The 17,201-nt window shown below is 39.8% G+C and overlaps 1 protein-coding gene across 1 annotated transcript; it reads right to left on the bottom strand.

Annotated features, from left to right (window-relative positions):
- Positions 1 to 287: 287 nt before the first annotated feature.
- LOC127368176 (multimerin-2-like) lies at positions 288 to 1,670 on the bottom strand. The gene has a single exon (XM_051408706.1). It carries the CDS (start codon positions 1,588 to 1,590, stop codon positions 565 to 567), a length of 1,026 nt encoding a protein of 341 aa, XP_051264666.1. The 5' UTR covers positions 1,591 to 1,670; the 3' UTR covers positions 288 to 564.
- Between the last annotated feature and the right edge of the window lie 15,531 nt (positions 1,671 to 17,201).

Raw genomic sequence — 17,201 nt, forward strand, 5'->3', positions numbered from 1 at the left:
CTTCTCCTATGTTACATCACTACATCTAATGTCATTACTCCCCCGAAGCTCTCCCCAGGCCCCTTCCTCACATCTATCTGTGCATTTAGTATAAGACTGCCATCTTCTGGACAAAATACAAAGTGTTTTTGGACATCTTGGAACCTGACAACCATCTGCAGGCTTCCCATTGATGGCCATTTTTCATGCTGCAAAATTTTACGCATAAGTTTGAACACGTGGAAAATACACTAAAAGACACTGGTTGGACAAAAAAAGAGTGAAAATATTTACAACACATACATACATACATTTAGAGATTTATTTGGATTATTATTATTTGATTATAAAGACATGCTGATTGTAACACATTGTAAATATTTTAGATTGACGGCATAGGCTTCACAAAACAGAGCACACATTAGACTTTTTCACAGCTGCAATTTTAATATGAAATAGTGGGGTAAACACAGGTTTTACCAATGCTAATACTAATTAAGGTTCTGTTCCATTCAGGTCAAACAGAGTCAGGGTGCTTCATGTATTACATTTTGATGGATTGTTTCAAATTGGATTGGATTGACATCACATATTGAAAAGCAAGAAACCACTGAATGTGCTGTGATTATTAACATTATCATAGATTGCATTCTGCTCTGGGAGGACCAAATGTAACTCATCACCGACATTCAGCTCTAGAATAACAGCATTTGACAGGTACTGAAAAGCCGAAGTATACTTGCTTTGCAAATTAAAAACAATGGATTTCCCGTTATGAAATAGTTGAACTCCCATGCTTCCATCACTTGTATGACCACATATAGTAAATCTGAAATAGTACACTCCTTTCACTGGTGCAGTGAAGTAACCAGTTCTTGGACTGTAGCTGTTACCAACATTGGTGAAGACCTTGCTGAACTTTAGGACTGTTGCAGTATTGTAAGGCCCTACACCTGCTGAGTTTGTCAAAGCAGCATAAAATGCCACCTTTGCACTTACATTGATTAGACTATCCAATCGGTGCTCAATAGTGTTCATCCTGCCTGTTAAAGATGTAACCTCAGCTTCTTGAGCTGTGTTCTGAGCCTGCAAGTCATCCATCTTACACATTACGAGCTGTAGCTCACTGTCACCGACTGCCACTCTGGCTTCTAGGGACAAAAGTTCAGCTGTCTGGTTTTTAAGATCAACCCTCAGCTCCATGTTTACTTTCTTCAGCTCTTCCACTTGCTTCTCGCTGGTCCTCAGACTCTCCTCCATGGCAGTGTAATTTCTCTTCAGCTCCTCCAGGCTGGTTTTAGTGAGGGAAAGATCCAACTTCTGCTCGTCTGCCTGTATCTCTGTCACCCTCAGTCTGCTTTCCATGTTCAACAGCTCCATCTTCTGCACCATCACCATGTCTCTCAGAACTGTCATCTCCTCCCAAATGTCAGGGTTGTTGCTGGTCTTGCAATTTGACTGATCAGCTGTGGTATAAGGGTCCAGAGGCTGCTTTTTGTTAGGCAGGGAATTGTGGGGTTTGGTCTCCCCTCCTTCACTTGCTCGCACCTCAAGAGCCCATGAACCCAAGAGGCAAAGCATGAAAAACAGCGAAGATAAACCAGCCCTCATTATTGCTGTCTTCAGGGAAAAATGATGTATGGGTCTTGGTTACCTTGTTTTTACAAGAGAAGTAGCTGATGTCATGAAAGCTCCAGGGTGGGTTTTTGAGATACAGGTCGACAAACTCTGCTTAAAAAGGTAAAAGGTGGCACAAAGATAAATAGAGACAAGCGATAGCATTTTGGAATAAAACAAGGCCATGTGAAAAGTCCCAGGTGGTGCTTCACTGAGGAGGGTGGTGTGGTGGTGGGGTTGTTTTGGGTCAACTTGTTCCTCTGTCCTTTAAACTGGTTTTGTGTTTTTTACCCCCCTATGTTTTGTTATATCAGAGGATTTAGAACATCTTTTAAAATGTTTGTTAAACCTTTATATTTGTAATTGGATATGGATTATTTTATTGTAATTAATAAGTAAGTAGTAGCTGCCAAACATCAATAAGGAACAAAATGTTGCACAAAAAAGAGAGACTTGAGAAAATTGAAGTGAAGTGAATGAAGTGTCAGTTGAGTATTTTATGTATTTTGGTATTTTTGTGTCATTTTCTGTGTGAGAGAAGAGAAAAGAGTTGTGCTGCTTCAATCTGTTTTTTCAACTTTTTGGTCTCTGCAAAGTATGCCATGTCTGCCTATTTTTTCTTTTATCCTTTTTCTTTTTTCTGCCTATATGTTCTAAGTTAGTGACCTTACTCCCAGAAGGTGTCTTCTTAAACAATGTTTGCAATGCAGAATGTTCGCTACAAGCTGACACAGAGAGGACACAGAGAAACACTTCTGTCATGTGTTCATATCACCAATTTAAAATTCTTTATAGTTATTGGTTACAAGCGCTCTCACTTGTATACTTTCAAATATAGTTGTGGTTATGGATGGTGTTTGTTGAGGTGGGATTCCTAGTGTTTATGTAAATGTATGAAAAATGCATCATTTAAATTGTCCTTTATTTAGATTTAAACTTCTATTTAAATTAGTTGAATAAATCCATGAATTCAACTGGCACCTTGGGATTTCTCCCATAGCCCTTTTTTATCTCATGTCTCTTTCGTCCGGGCCAGCTTGTACTGTTTAATTAGAAACCCTGCCAAATGATCTATCAAGCACACATGCTGCGGCTCTCACGACAAAAGTCCAGTTAATGCTTTGCTTTGTAGAAGGAAGGTAACCAAGCCCCATACGTCTCTTTTTTATCTGTCGAGAAGAACATTATTACTATTTCAAGTAACAGTAAAACTCTATTATAGTTAATGAACTGACATGGAAAAGGTTGACCAGATATTTTTAGCAGAAGGTGGCAGCCTTATGGGTGACAAACATCATTTTGAGCAGTGGTTGGAAGCATGAAACGTTGTGGATGAATGGCTGCCATTTGACACGAACTGACATCACTACCAGCTGCGCCTCAACCTCAGTCTCTCAGTGTTTCTGTGCAATTATTTAATCTAACAGTGGATATGTAGCTTTGCACACAGATGTTGCAAAAGGAGAAACAGTGTTTAAAAATAATTTTCAGGAACCTGCTAACTGTATCTATTTGAACCAGTAGATGGCAGCAGAGGATGATATATGATAGAAAAGGTGTGAATGTCAAAAAGCTAAATAAATATGGAGAAGTGAGGAAGATGCATTGCATGGATTTTTTAGGATTTAGCGACAATGTAAGATGATGACATGGCGCAGTGATTAAATGGAGCGTACAGTATTTGGACAAATTGGAGGATCACAGTGCAGGATTGAGGAAGCGTCAAAGTAGAAACATTTAAGATTGTTTAAATGTTTTGGTAAAAGAGTGCTGACTGCTGTGGCTGATTTTTAACATTAGATATAGTGAGTGCTTTAGTGTGTCACACTCATCCCGCTCATCGTACCATTTAAAAAAATTGCCAGATACACTAACATGACTGAGGTTAGGGAACAGCTGGTGGTGGTGTCAATTTGTATCAGATGGCATGGTAGCCTGGCACAGCAGCGATCAGAGCAGAGAAGATGCCAAAGATAGCTGAGGCCTGCCCAGATCACCTACCCATGTTTATTGGCATGCTTACGTGTGTGTGTGTGTGTGTGTGTGTGTGTGTGTGTGTGTGTGTGTGTGATGACTGGCACCAGTTTGGGATTATTAAAAGGAGCACAGCAGGTGTCTGCCATGAGACTTCTGGCCTTTAGATTATTGCCGGAGCCATGTATGCAGTAAATTATCTGTATTTATCTTCCACGTTCTTCTTCTCACAGAAATAAAATGCCTTTTGCCTTTTTGCCTTTTGAAAACAGCTGGTCCAATAGGAAGAGCCTTTTTAATTGTGTTGAACCCCCTTGACCTTCCCATTAACAAGATTAGGTGTGAAAGAAAAAAAAATCTATACAGCAGCTATGTCTTCAAGAATAAATTGAAACGAGATATTATAACTGTTCTGCTATGTGTCAGTTTGACCTTTTTCTAGCTTATAGTCCATCACTGAGGTTGTGTGCTATACATAGTGTGTATTTTAATTAATTTGTTAAAATAATAATAACACCAATGGGGAAGAGCCACTGAAATACCATTAAGTATCAGAGTCACTGGTGTGTGTTTAAATTTTTTTGACAATTTGGGAAATAATAAGTGACTTCTTGAAGTCTCTGCTGGTGGCCTGAAACCCTGAAGAAATAGCAGCACATAACTCAGGTAAACACAACTAAATCTTTTTTGTATGGATTTAAAAAAAACTTTTTATAACGTGTTAATTAGTGAGCTATAGAGGTGGATTTTGTTACTTTTACACAGAGCCAGGCAAGGTGTTTCTCCCTTTTTCTGGTCTTCAGGACAAGCTAAGATAACTTGGTTCCAGCTTTATTTTAAATGGAAGCTTCTCATATAGCCCTTGGCAAGAAAGCAAATACGCATATTTTCCAAAATGTCAAGCTACTCCTTTAATTATGTAATCTTGCTATTTGCTTAATACTTATTGGTGAAAAGATAGGTTTGCATTTTATTTTGCTGGTATTTGTGAAAACTCACTTAAAAGCATTGTGGTTTTTGTTTTTGTCACTCACATCAAAGCTCAGAAAACATGCTCACACAAACACACACACACACACACACACACACACACACACACACACACACACACACACACACACACACACACACACACACACACACACACAGCTGTCAGGTAGACAAGTAGAGCAGATGAGTATCCATCTCTGCTTGGGTGCTTTCAACCATTCTCCTCCTCCTGAGCCATTATACATAAGTGAAAAACAATAAATTTCACTTTGAAACCCAAACATAAGCTCAAAGAGGTGTTTGTGTCTCAAGCCTTGAAGTACTTGCTTGCACACACAGATTTATGTAGCCTAAAGTACTTCACCGTCAGCAGACTGTGAAGGAATTTGACCTAAACATGGTGGTTGTCAGCCCATGCTTTAGCGATTACGTTACAATAATTAAAATCACTAATGTATGTGGAGGCCACTCATTTTACAAGGTAGGCAGGGAAACAACTGAAATTTGAAAGTTTAAAATTGTATTTGCAAGTGTAATTCTCAGACTAAATTAAGTATTTATTTGATATGTGGAAGACTGAGGATGGACGGTCAACTTTACTACAACATGACTCTGATTGAAAGATGATTGTTAGGCCTCCATAGAGAAGTAATTTTCCTCAAAGCCTTGAACTGCTAAGCTTATAAAATATAGTATTGTAATTGGACAGTTTAGGTCTTAGGGAGTGTTGATAGTCAAATGCAATTTGGGATCAAAGAGCAAGCAAAGGGTAAAAGAGGTCACTCTTACACACACACATCCATGCTGTAAGAGCAGTGTTAGTAGAAGGAAGGGGCGCCCAACTAAATGATGTTTTCCCAGGTGGGCACAATTACCTGTGTGTGGAGTGTGTGTGTGTGTCTCTTACACAAGCCTCGGTATGTGTGGGTCCACGTGTGTGTCTGTGTGTGCATAAGAATTATCCACATGTTGTTTTAAGAGGATTCAGGTCTATTACAATTAGGAAGACATGAATCAAAGTCAGACTCCCACAGTCCTCCGCAGACCACTCGAGAACCATCAGCTGAGCGGCAGAGAGTCAGACAGTGTCCTGATGCTTTTCTTATTATTACCACTTAGAATAATATCGTGCAGACAACTATGATACCTCAGCAGCGTCCCGGGTTTATTTAACAAGTGGCTATTCATTCACAGTTAGAGCAGAGCACTCACAAAGCCAGAGGGAGCAGGATGATGATGGGTCACTGCATAGGGGAGCAGAACACAAGCTCTCACTGTTGAGTCATGGAGTTTATGAGAAGCCGAGGCTAATCCTCAGTGAGTGTATGTGTGTGTGTGTGTGTGTGTGTGTGTGTGTGTGTGTGTGTGTGTGTGTGTGTGTGTGGGACAAAAATCCAGTCCCAGTCTGTTTGTGTGGAGGCATATGACGTGCAGGATTTCACTCTGGGAGTGATACAAACACCTGCTTTAGTGCTTATCAAACCTAGGCGGTGAGTGTGTATGCACGCGTGCGGCCTTGCGTGTGCACATCTGAACTAGCGAACATGTGTCTCATTATACGCTGAAATCACTCACAGGTGACTTTGTTTATTTGATCTCAATTAAGCCTGTGCCTCTTCCCACATGGAAATCTGACCAAGACTTTCTTCTTCTATTAATTCCAAACAACGTTCCAAGGGTTGTGGTGAAAACCCAGAAGAAGAAGAAAAAGGGAAAAAAACACATTTGTCAAAACTGTGCCCGCCCTGATGGCTGTAACAACGTGCCATTTTTATCCACACTCCACCAAAATGGGAATACCTTGGAATGCCAAGCACACATGGGCTCAATTATCATCCCATGGAATTCCGTAAAAAGTAGAGTCGACAATAAGGAAAATATTCCTCTAATCTGGGGTCTTCCTCAAGCTGGGTGTGAAGGAAATTTAGGGGGTCCCCGTTTTAATTGGGTCCAGATTCGACCACCCTATGGAAAGTGGGCCGGGACAGTTTTTTTAGTGGGGTTATTTTGTTGAAAAAAGGGACTATTTTGGTTGTATGTGAATAAATGTCTGACTTTTCAGAGGGGGTTTCTGCAAACCAGATCAGACTGCCCCAGTGTTATAGGAAGCAGATGGACAGGACCAAGGAAAGAAAACAGTGAGTCCCATAAGAGAGGAAGAGAGAAGTTCAGAGTGAAATATAGACATATGTGTTATGTGAATATGAGAAGAAAAAAAAAAGACAAAATGTTCTTAAATTCAGACTTATTGAACAAAATGTGTGAGTACCAGAATTAAACTACATTGGACAGTAACAGTACATTAAAGTCTGATCACCCTCTTTCTTAATGAGTTTAGCATTCAAGACCACAAGTTTGACACCATGAAAAACCACTAATCTCCATACACTCACAGACTCTCTCACACACACAGTCACACACGAACACCTGTATTTTGACAGATTTATCTGGTGAGCAGAGTGACGCAACTCAACAACTGCACTTTTATTCCAATGACAGCTCAGAGAGGCCACAGTAAAAGGAGAAGTATAATACTGCACACAGTGAGGGAACGGGAGGAAATTGAGAGACTGGCAGATATGGGGAGTAGGAAAGACATTAAATTCACTCACATCTTTATTTTCCCTGTTAAAACATAGGAGGCAATGCAGACCACACAATAATACATCTAGAAAAGATCTAAAGATGTAGGATTTAGTGGCATCTTGGGGTAAGGTTGCAGACTGCAACCAACTGATAATCCCTCCACTCACACTCCCCCTCCTAGTGTGTAGGATAACCTACAGTGGCTGCAAACCTGCCGAAAACATGAAAGGCCCTGAGCCAGTGTTTGATTTGTCCGTTCAGGGTTACCGCATAAACATGGCGGTGCAATATGGCGGACTCCATTGAAGTGGAACCGCTCCCTCTGTAGACATAAACAGCTCATTCTAAGGTAATGAAAACCATGGGAAGAAAAGGTTCTTATTTTCTGGTGATCCCTAAATCTCGCATTGGTCCTTTACCAGAAGAAAATATAAAACAATGACACCACTGTAAAGTTCTAACAAAAGTACAACAAGTTTTATAGTAACAGACATCAACTAATACGTAAATGCAGACATTGCAGTGCAGCAAAAGTTGTTGCCTCATTTCATGTGCAAATTAAGTGATCTAATACTTCATAGAGTTATTGATCCTTTGGTCCTGTTACTGTAGAGTTGAGTCTGTAAAAGGCAGTGCAGAGAAGGCATCAACTCAAACTCTGACAAGGATGTCAGGAATGGCCATGTTTTTCCTCACTATTATCAATGTTTTTATTGTGCTTTGCTCAAAACTTATTGGCTGTTCCAGCTCTGCACTCTGTTTTTGTTGCCTAACTAGATGCAGTTCCAAAAGTTAAAACAGATTCAATAAAACTCTGCTGAAAGGTCAAACACTAAAAGGGTTTATTTTGTGTAGGAAAAACACACACACTGCTGCGCCTTCATACAGATTACATCTGTATTTCTCTCAAAATGTTCTCTGAGCAACGTTTTCATATTTATAACTGTCCACCAACTCCCTTGCTTGCCTTTACGGTTGGCGCAGAGCGGGTTACAATCTAATATAACCCATGATCTTAGTTTTCAAAACATTTAATTCAAGTATCCAAATTGCAGTAGCATAAAAACATATTGTCTACAAAAGATTAAAGGCTCAGTCACACCAGCATTTAATTTTGTGGGGAAACAAATTTGTAATGAAATTGATGTGTTGAGTGAATAGAAAGTTCAAAATGAAGTTTTTGTTGCATTTTGCATCATCCACATTTATTTAACCTCCTCTAACGGAGCTCCAAAGAAGAGGAATTGTTTGCAAACAGTAATGAGACAGGAGTCGATGGTAAATCTGTGTTTTGTGACCCCGTTATTAGCAACTGAGCAAACAAACTGCTAGCTTGATAACTGAAAATTGATAACTTTGAATTGAAAAAACGATGCCCCGTCCTGAGGAAAAAAAATCAGGGGAGATTAAATGACTCAGTAATGCTCAGACAGTTACTGTGACTGACTATATGCACTAGCATATCACTAGCACATCCCAGTTTGTCAGCCATTGACTCCCTTAATAGTCCGTAGTCTTTTTCGTTAAGACAAGGAGATGAATTTTGCTTTGTCACTTTTTGGAGGCAATTTCTACCACATCGCCTGAATTCACACTGTGATAGATCTATATATCTATGATTTTAAATGTATTTATGTGTGTATTTGAGGCTCACAGAGAGAGAGACTTATACTAGACCTCACGAGCTGAGAGTTTCATCAGCATTTTAAGTGTGTGCTGTCTGGGGGAAAAACACAACACCCACATACTCACCCATTCACTTCACCCTCACTCACCCTCTCCATCCCGGTCTTTCTCTCTAGATGCCATTTGTCCACCTTGGTACTCTGATGCCCTTCCGGAGAGCCGAGTATCAGCTTTCTTCCCCAGCGGCCCCCAGCTCCCTCCACCATGCATTTTTAATGGACACACTCGTGCAGCGGACAAATGATTTTTATTTTTGACAGGGGAGGGCTGGCTCCAGTTACATAGGGATGGGGAGTGAGCGAGTGTGCATGCACCTGAGTGCGCATGGTGGAGAATACACACACACACACACACTACAGAGACAACCAAGAAAGAAAGTCAAGAACAACCCAGCTATTTCATAAGTGCTTAAAGACTAGATCTTTCCTCAAAATTCATATAGACAGCCTTATTAGACCATGTATTTATTTCTCATACTTTACAAAACACACACACATCCTACACTTACCAAAAAGTGGTTTATTAATTCACCACTTGGATTATGATGGGCTGAAGTCCAGAATGATGAAAGCCCACCAAGGCCTTCATTAAACCAGGATTAGAGCCAGTCTAAACCCATTAACTCTGGCTTAAAACCACTTTAATTCCAATCAAATCAGAATTAAAATTCACACTGTGAGACACTGTGCACCCTGCACATTGTGACAGCATCAACCCGTCTAACCGTGTGTGTGTGTGTGTGTGTGTGTGTGTGTGTGTGTGTGTGTGTGTGTGTGTGTGTGGTAACTTTACATTATAATCTCCCCTGTACTGGCTTTGCCCCTGTACGGTGTAATCTGTTCATTGAGAGAGGAGAGATATTACTCTTAATAGAAAAGATAGCATTACCAATAAAGGGATATTCCTTTTAATTTAAGCAATAGGAAGGAGGGGAAGAGGGATGAGTTAAGATCATACAAATATAAGGCATCATATTAAAGGAATAGTTCGATATATTGAAAAATAAGCTTATTGAATTTCATGCTTGGTTAGATGATCAATGCCACTCTCATATCATTCTCTTGAGGCTGGAACCAGCATAGTTAGCTTAGCATAGAAGCTTGAAACAGGGGGAGACAGCTAGCCTGGCTCTGTCTCCCACCTTCCAAGAAATAGCTCAAATCACAAAACTTCTAACACAGCTTTTATAAAGACTTTAATTGGTTTTATGGCCATTGTTTGGAAATGAAATATTTTAACCCTATCAGAAAGTTACAGTACTCTGTATGCTTATTCCTACAAAGTCTGTTTAAAGCTAGAAGTAAATATAAGTTGAGTAAATGTAATTTGTTAGTTTCCACCTCCAGAGAAAGGAAATGATGGAGAGAGAGAAAATGTTAGGCAGGTTAGCTAAAAGAGCATTCCCAGGTGTGACCACAGCATTCCCTCCATACACTAACAAACCACTGTGTGTGTGTGTGTGTGTGTGTGTGTGTGTGTGTGTGTGTGTGTGTGGTCTGAGGTTAGTAGCTCCCAGCCAAACTGGAGCTGAACCTCAGTCCTGCAGCCAATAACAACAACTTCTAACTCAAGCGCACACACGTATACACACAAACACAGACTTGGTTAAACACATTTGCACTTTGAGAGGTGACAAGTGAGGATAAAATGATTTTCATTTGAACACACATCTTTTTTAAATATTTGATGAAAAAGTCATTTAATCCAGGGTGACAAATTTACTGTGTCCTTGAAATAATAGCGAATGTGTGTTTCGGTTGTGTGAGTGAGTGTGTAGCAATGAATGTGGTTGAGGCCTTAAAGCTTTCCTGTCGGTATGTAAGGACATGAGCTCAGTTTCACTTTATTCCCCTTCTCTTAGCCCTCTTTCTTCCTCGTTTTAAGCTCCTATTTGAAGCCGGCAATGAAAAAGACTCGGCTTAATATCTGCTGAAAGTGTGTGTGAGTGTGTGTGTGTGTGTATCATATGATCAACTGTATTTGCATGCCTTAATATTGAGTATGTGCTTGTGCATTTAAATGAGCCTTTGTGTTTAATTATGTGAACGAGTATGTGGTGTGTATATGTGTGTGTGTGTGTGTGTGTGTGTGTGTGTGTGTGTGTAATGCGAGCCTCTCTGTGACACAGCAGTTGGCAGATAGAGGGGACTAAGTTACCCAAGCTCCCTTGGGGCATTCACATTGTGGAGGGCTGTCTGGGGCACCGCAGTGGTATGTATAGGTGAGTGAGTGAGTGAGTGTGTGTGTGTGTGTGTGTGTGTGTGTGTGTGTGTGTGTGTGTGTGTGTGTGTACATCCCCTGGAAACATGATGGTTCAGAGATGACAGGAAGGGAGGATGACAGCCTGAGACAGAAAAAGAGTTGAAATGAAATTGGGGGCATGAAAGAGTGAGGAGACGATGAGAAGGACAGAAGAACAGAAATAAAGAACAGAAACATGATGTGTCAACTATAAAGCAGGAAAAGAGGAACAGATTAGAAAAAGGAGTCAAAATAAAAACATATTGTGACCATGTTTTAAAAATAAATCTCAAAAGGGTATATTTTGTAATAATTTGTCAGTACTCCTGATTGATTAGCACACCACACCCAATAAAATGCATCAAAATATCTTTTGTCTGTAGTTGCTTTTGACATTTTTTAACTGTGCAGATATCAATTTTCTATGCATCAATTTCTTTTTAATCTGAAAATTGTTTTGTAAAGACTGCAACTTGAATTAAAAGCACATGATCTTGGAATCTGCCTGTAAACTCTTATTCTGAAAATAACTTTAAAGCTGCATTAATCAGTATTTTTATATCAACAACAGATTTAACGACTATGTGTAATGTGAAAGAGGTCGTTCGTAGCAAACTCAAACAGAATTCTTACCTGACTCTGCTGTGCGTTTAAGCATCTTTATGCAATTTTTTTTGGTTTTACAGCCTGAAACTTTGATCTTTTGGTTCACTCTCACCGCTCTCATCAAATTTGGGCAGCTGTTCTCTTTGAAATACTAAAATAAACCTATTGTAAGGTACTTGCCCTGACAGATAATGTCTGAACATGGTGAACATCATGCAGCTGTAGTTGGTGGAGACCAAAACAGATCTAAAAATGAATGAATGAAAAAAGAATGAATGTTAGACTAGCATTTGTCAGGTGGCCAGAAACATGACTCTAAATGAAGACCATGGTTGCTCTGTGTCTGCTGGAGGTGTAAACAGGCAACTGTTTGCTAATGCATTCCATTAAAAATTTTATATGGTGATCATATGTCAGTGTAGTGTTTTCAGCTGCCCCCAAGTGCCCAAAAAATGAATTAATGCTGCTTTAAACAGATCACTAGAAATTCCTCTCGGAAGACCATAAATATATCTTTTGATAATCTATGTTTTAGAATTAGAGTAAAGTACATCTAGTTTAATAAAAATGCTGCTTCGAGGAAACACTGAATTAGCCTTTATGTAGGCTAAACACAGTAGCAGCTGCTGGATGTGACCAAACAGATGGCACAGGTAAGATACAAACACACACACACACACACACACACACACACACACACATAGGGTCCACTCACCTGATGTGACGCATTAGGTATGCACACCTTACCTGTTGGTGTAAGATATGAATGAACAAGGATGAGATTTAATGGCTGTTTTACATACCCATTATCTTACTTTCTCTCCATCCTCTTCCTCCTGCTTGTTCTTTCTCCATCTCCCCTCTCAGCGCCAGCTCCATTCAGCCCAAGCTTGTTGTTTGAATGAGAGGAGCGGACCACCCTGGGGAGAAATGGGGGGATCACATTACGCCCAAAAATGTAGAGGGCCTACAAAAGGGCCATGAGACATCAGGGTGAGGGAGAGAGGGCGGCAGAGAGAGGGAGAAATAGGAGAGGACATGAAAGAGTGCATTAGTGCGGGGGGAGGGAGAGATTGATTGGGATGGAGAGATGAGGGAATGGATAAAGAGAGGTGGAGGTGAGAGAAAGGAGGGGTGGAATAGGGTGAAACACTTTTTTCTTTTACTTATAACGATCTACACTCTTGTATTCAGCATTGTATATACTTACACGTGGCAATTTCTCTTCCTAGCTTTTTTTTTTTCAATCTGGGTCTTTATTTTTGTAGATTTGGTCATCATTCCTATCAGTAACAATTAGATGTTCTTGCTAAATTACCTGCTGAGAACCCAGAATGTGTCACACGAGAGGAGAATCAAAAAGTCGGGCACTCATAAAGGTTTTAATCAACATTACAGGGCAGTCACACTTATTTAGAAGAAAAAACTGAGAAAAATGTTGAAATTATTGCTTAAATTGAGTTTACAGACCAACTTTGTGTCTCTTACAGATTTTGTTTACATACATTTATATCCTAACAGCAAATGCATTGAGTAAAAGACACACAGATTAGGATTTTATCAACAAAATTAGGAGACATTTTACAAAATGTACTGAACATATCTGTAAAACGCTGACTGAATGATTTGCGTTCCCTACAATATTCACTATTATAGGAACCAAAGCCTGATAAAACTGTTTTATCGTTATGATTAGATACTCACTTGGTTAAAGTTGGGGAAAGAGTATTGTCTTGATTTACTACTGGAAGATTCATCACTGACTTGAAGCAACAGACACAACATTTTATATTTACTATTATAATATTGAATCAAACTATGATGTTTCCCTCACTTTAACCAAGAACATTTAGTGGCCAAAACCCCTAAACCCCGGCTTCCAATTATAAAGTCCTGCACCGTGTTGCCCGCCATCCACCCAAGGTACAAGACTGTAACACTTCCTGGACCGGAAAAACTGTTGCCAGCAAACATAATGCAGGCAGAAATCACATTTGCTTCAAAATGTAATTTTTAGAAGACAGATTTATTGTTTTTCAATACTCACAATTACAGTACTGTAGCTTACCAGTAAAATGAATCATTGCTGATATTTTGACTGTGCTCAGTATCGGTTTTACCACCAAAGAACGTGGTTTGGATAATATTGGACTGCTCATGCTATTCCCAGATCTCTGTGAACACTTTGGTGAGCACATTGTTGTCATAACCAATAGAAACTATGTCCAAAACTACGAAAATAGACGGAGTGTTCCTTTAAATCAGCTCTGGCATGAATGTGACACATACACACATTTTTAAATCCTGCAAACCACTAACCACACTGATCGCTATCTAGAGTATCTATTCAAGTTAATGTATACCTGTTGATTCAGCAGGACTGACATATATTATTAATGTGTTAACTATCCTGTATGACTAAGCAACATACGTAATTGTAGATGTGAGATGGAGGCAGATAATGGATGGAGGGTATATGAGGCCTTCTCGTCATTAAAGTTACACGTTGCAAGTCAAAAAGTAGTGATTCACACACATCATAGCTTTTTCATACCACTGAATTCACTGAATTCAAGCAAATGCATTCTTTACTGAAGCTGCAGTTTCTAGTAAATGTCCTTAGGGGGCGCTGTGAGTCAGGGCTTTGGGATTTATCTGCAGAGTATAACTCTTCCTATTGCCTTCATTGACATTTAATGATAATTATAACTTGGGTCACACCAGGGGCAGATGTACACACACACACACACATACACATACGTTGCCTGGTTAAAATCATGAAGACATTAGCGGTAACTTGATGCTGAGTGAGTATTGATCCGCTCTCAGGGGGCTTAGAGAGTGAGAGAACACTAGACAGCACTTTATCACAGCACTTGACCATCTAAACTGGCCAGTGCTATATATATGTGTGTGTGTGTGTGTGTGTGTGTGTGTGTGTGTGTGTGTGTGTGTGTGTGTGTGTGTGTGTGTGGGTGTGTGTGTGTGTGTGTGTGTGTGTGTGTGTGTGTGTGTGTGTGTGTGTGTGTGTGTGTGTGTGTGTGTGTGTGTGTATGTGCACGTGTGTGTGAGATAGAGAGAAAAGGGAGCTTTAACAAAGCAATTTGTTATGCACAGATATTCATCAGAAAATAAGAACTGTTCCTTAACTGTCAAACCTGTCTATAAAATCAAACCTCATTTTTCTCATACCAGCAATCTTTTTTTTCCCTTCCTTCCTTTCCTCTTTCCTCCCTTCCTTCCTTAACCATCTCTCCCAATATCCTCCTGTGAGGTCCTGACTGACACATTCAATCTGCATCCATAACATTATACAGACCAGACTGAGTAGCAATCAGGCCTGTGTGTGTGTGTGTGTGTGTGTGTGTGTGTGTGTGTGTGTGTGTGTGTGTGTGTGTGTGTGTGTGTGTGTGTGTGTGTGTGTGTGTGTGTGTGTGTGTGTGTGTGTGTATGAGAGAGACCAGTAGGGATTTCATGATTATGATTGCTGAGGACACGTGCTGCTCAAATTCTTCAATGATTGCCTCCAAACGCAACATAAATGCCAAACAAAACAATAAACCCTTCGAGAGAGAGAGAGAGAGAGAGAGAGAGAGAGAGAAGAGAGAGAAGGAGAGAGAGAGAGAGAGAGAGAGAGAGAGAGAGAGAGAGAGAGAGAGAGAGAGAGATGACAACATCATATACTTGGAGTCTGTTTCTTGAAGATATCCAGACCACAATAACATGAGCAAAAAGTGACCAAAAGGGACCTGAAAACAAGGAGCAGATGGAAAAACAACCACATAAAAGTGCACGTGTGTGTTTCCATGCATGTGCGCTTGTATCTATACATTATGTACACTGCACTAATTTAGGTAATAATTGTGGTGTGCTTGTACAATATGTCATGCTCATTTTGGATTACATTCTCATTACATTTTATGCTTGTTTTCACCGAAACATACGGCCATCCTCTCTTCAGTCCTCCATCGATATTGACAAATCCTTTCTAAACACACACACATGTCCTCTCCTCAGAAGCCAAGCCAAGTCAGACTACATAGGTGCTGATCCAGACAGGCAGTTACTGTATATCTTCTGTCTCAAACCTTGGGGCCATTTGCACATCTCTCCCATCCTTCTGTTTGTCTCTCCTGTATTCTTTATAATTGTGTCTTAAGTTGATATCTGCTTACTGTTTTGGCTGCAGTTCAGAGCCGTGTTGTCACTCTGATCACTGGTCTGCCTTTGATCTCTCTATCCTGATTCATTCATTTTCAGCATCTTTGTCACTCACACATGTGATTTATGAGTAGCACACTCACATAAAATATACGACACAAACATCAAAATGCTAAACCCATGTACAGTATAAACACACAAATAGCTTTTGAATGCCTTTTAGTTCATGAAATTTAAATCACTGATGTTAAAAGTGATTGATTCTCTTTGTAAAGTTTTGGGACAAAACTAATTTCCACACAGTTACAAAAACAATTTCCAGCGCTTTGAAATTCCTCTGATTAATGTGTTTATTTCAGTAGAAAAATGGGACTTTCAGTAAAATAACATCTGATGTATTCTGCTCAGTGGCTCCTTGGTGCTCTCTGGTCAACATTGAATGATTGATCATTCAAAGGGGATTTTGAAAAAAAACAATAAACGTTGGATACGCTGGTTTACCGTCATTCCTTTGAGCTAAAGTAATGGTTTATACAGGGAGAATGATGATTTGTGGAGAGAAAAGTAAAAATTCCTAAAATGTGAAATCTGCCAGGTCTTTGCTCAGTTGCATTAGAATTAGCACACTTAAGGATCAATTTTAACTTGATAGCTTTGAATCCTCTAAAGACTTCGACTCACAAAATGACACATTTATGCCAAGCAGCCAAATTCCCTTACATTCTTGAATTAAATCTTGGATAGAGGTATGAAAACATTTAAATGTCATGTATTCTGAATGTCAAACCAGGAAAGTATACTTTGCCTAATGAGTAATCACTTAAGCTGACCCTCTAGCTTTCTCTAATGACAGACTTATAAAGTTTGAAATTTATCTTGGGTAATCGGGGGGGAAAGTCCTCTCATGACCACCTTTGAGTAAATGTTGTCAGTCAATCTCTGATTCATTAGCCCTGAGAAAACTGGACTCAGAAACACTCATCATGTAAAACATGCAGAGGAATACAGAGTGAATGAGAGACGCCTGTATGCCCGTTTCTCCCTCTATTTCCTTTTCTTCCCTCAATCCTTTTTCTCTTTTAATTTGGCCCCCTTGGTTTGTTTTTCTTCATTCTTTCATTAGTTGAAAAAACATAGCAGGCATTCCAGCTGTAATACCACTGAGATTCAGTATCAGTGTGGGGATTCGGACTCATGTGTGTGAGTGTGTCAGCGGCTAACAGACACACACACACAGAGAGAGAGAGACAGAGAGAGAGAGAGAGAGAGAGAGAGAGAGAGAGAGAGAGAGAGAGAGATGGCAGTACACTGGAGAGACGTTAGGCATTGACTCATAATGATTCATCCCTGTGCTATGCGGC

This window comes from Dicentrarchus labrax, unplaced genomic scaffold, assembly GCF_905237075.1.
Source record: "Dicentrarchus labrax unplaced genomic scaffold, dlabrax2021, whole genome shotgun sequence".
Taxonomy (NCBI): Eukaryota; Metazoa; Chordata; class Actinopteri; family Moronidae; genus Dicentrarchus; species Dicentrarchus labrax.

Excerpts from the sequence above, each read along its gene's own strand:
- LOC127368176 (XM_051408706.1), bottom strand. The coding sequence starts at position 1,590 with ATGAGGGCTGGTTTATCTTCGCTGTTTTTCATGCTTTGCCTCTTGGGT.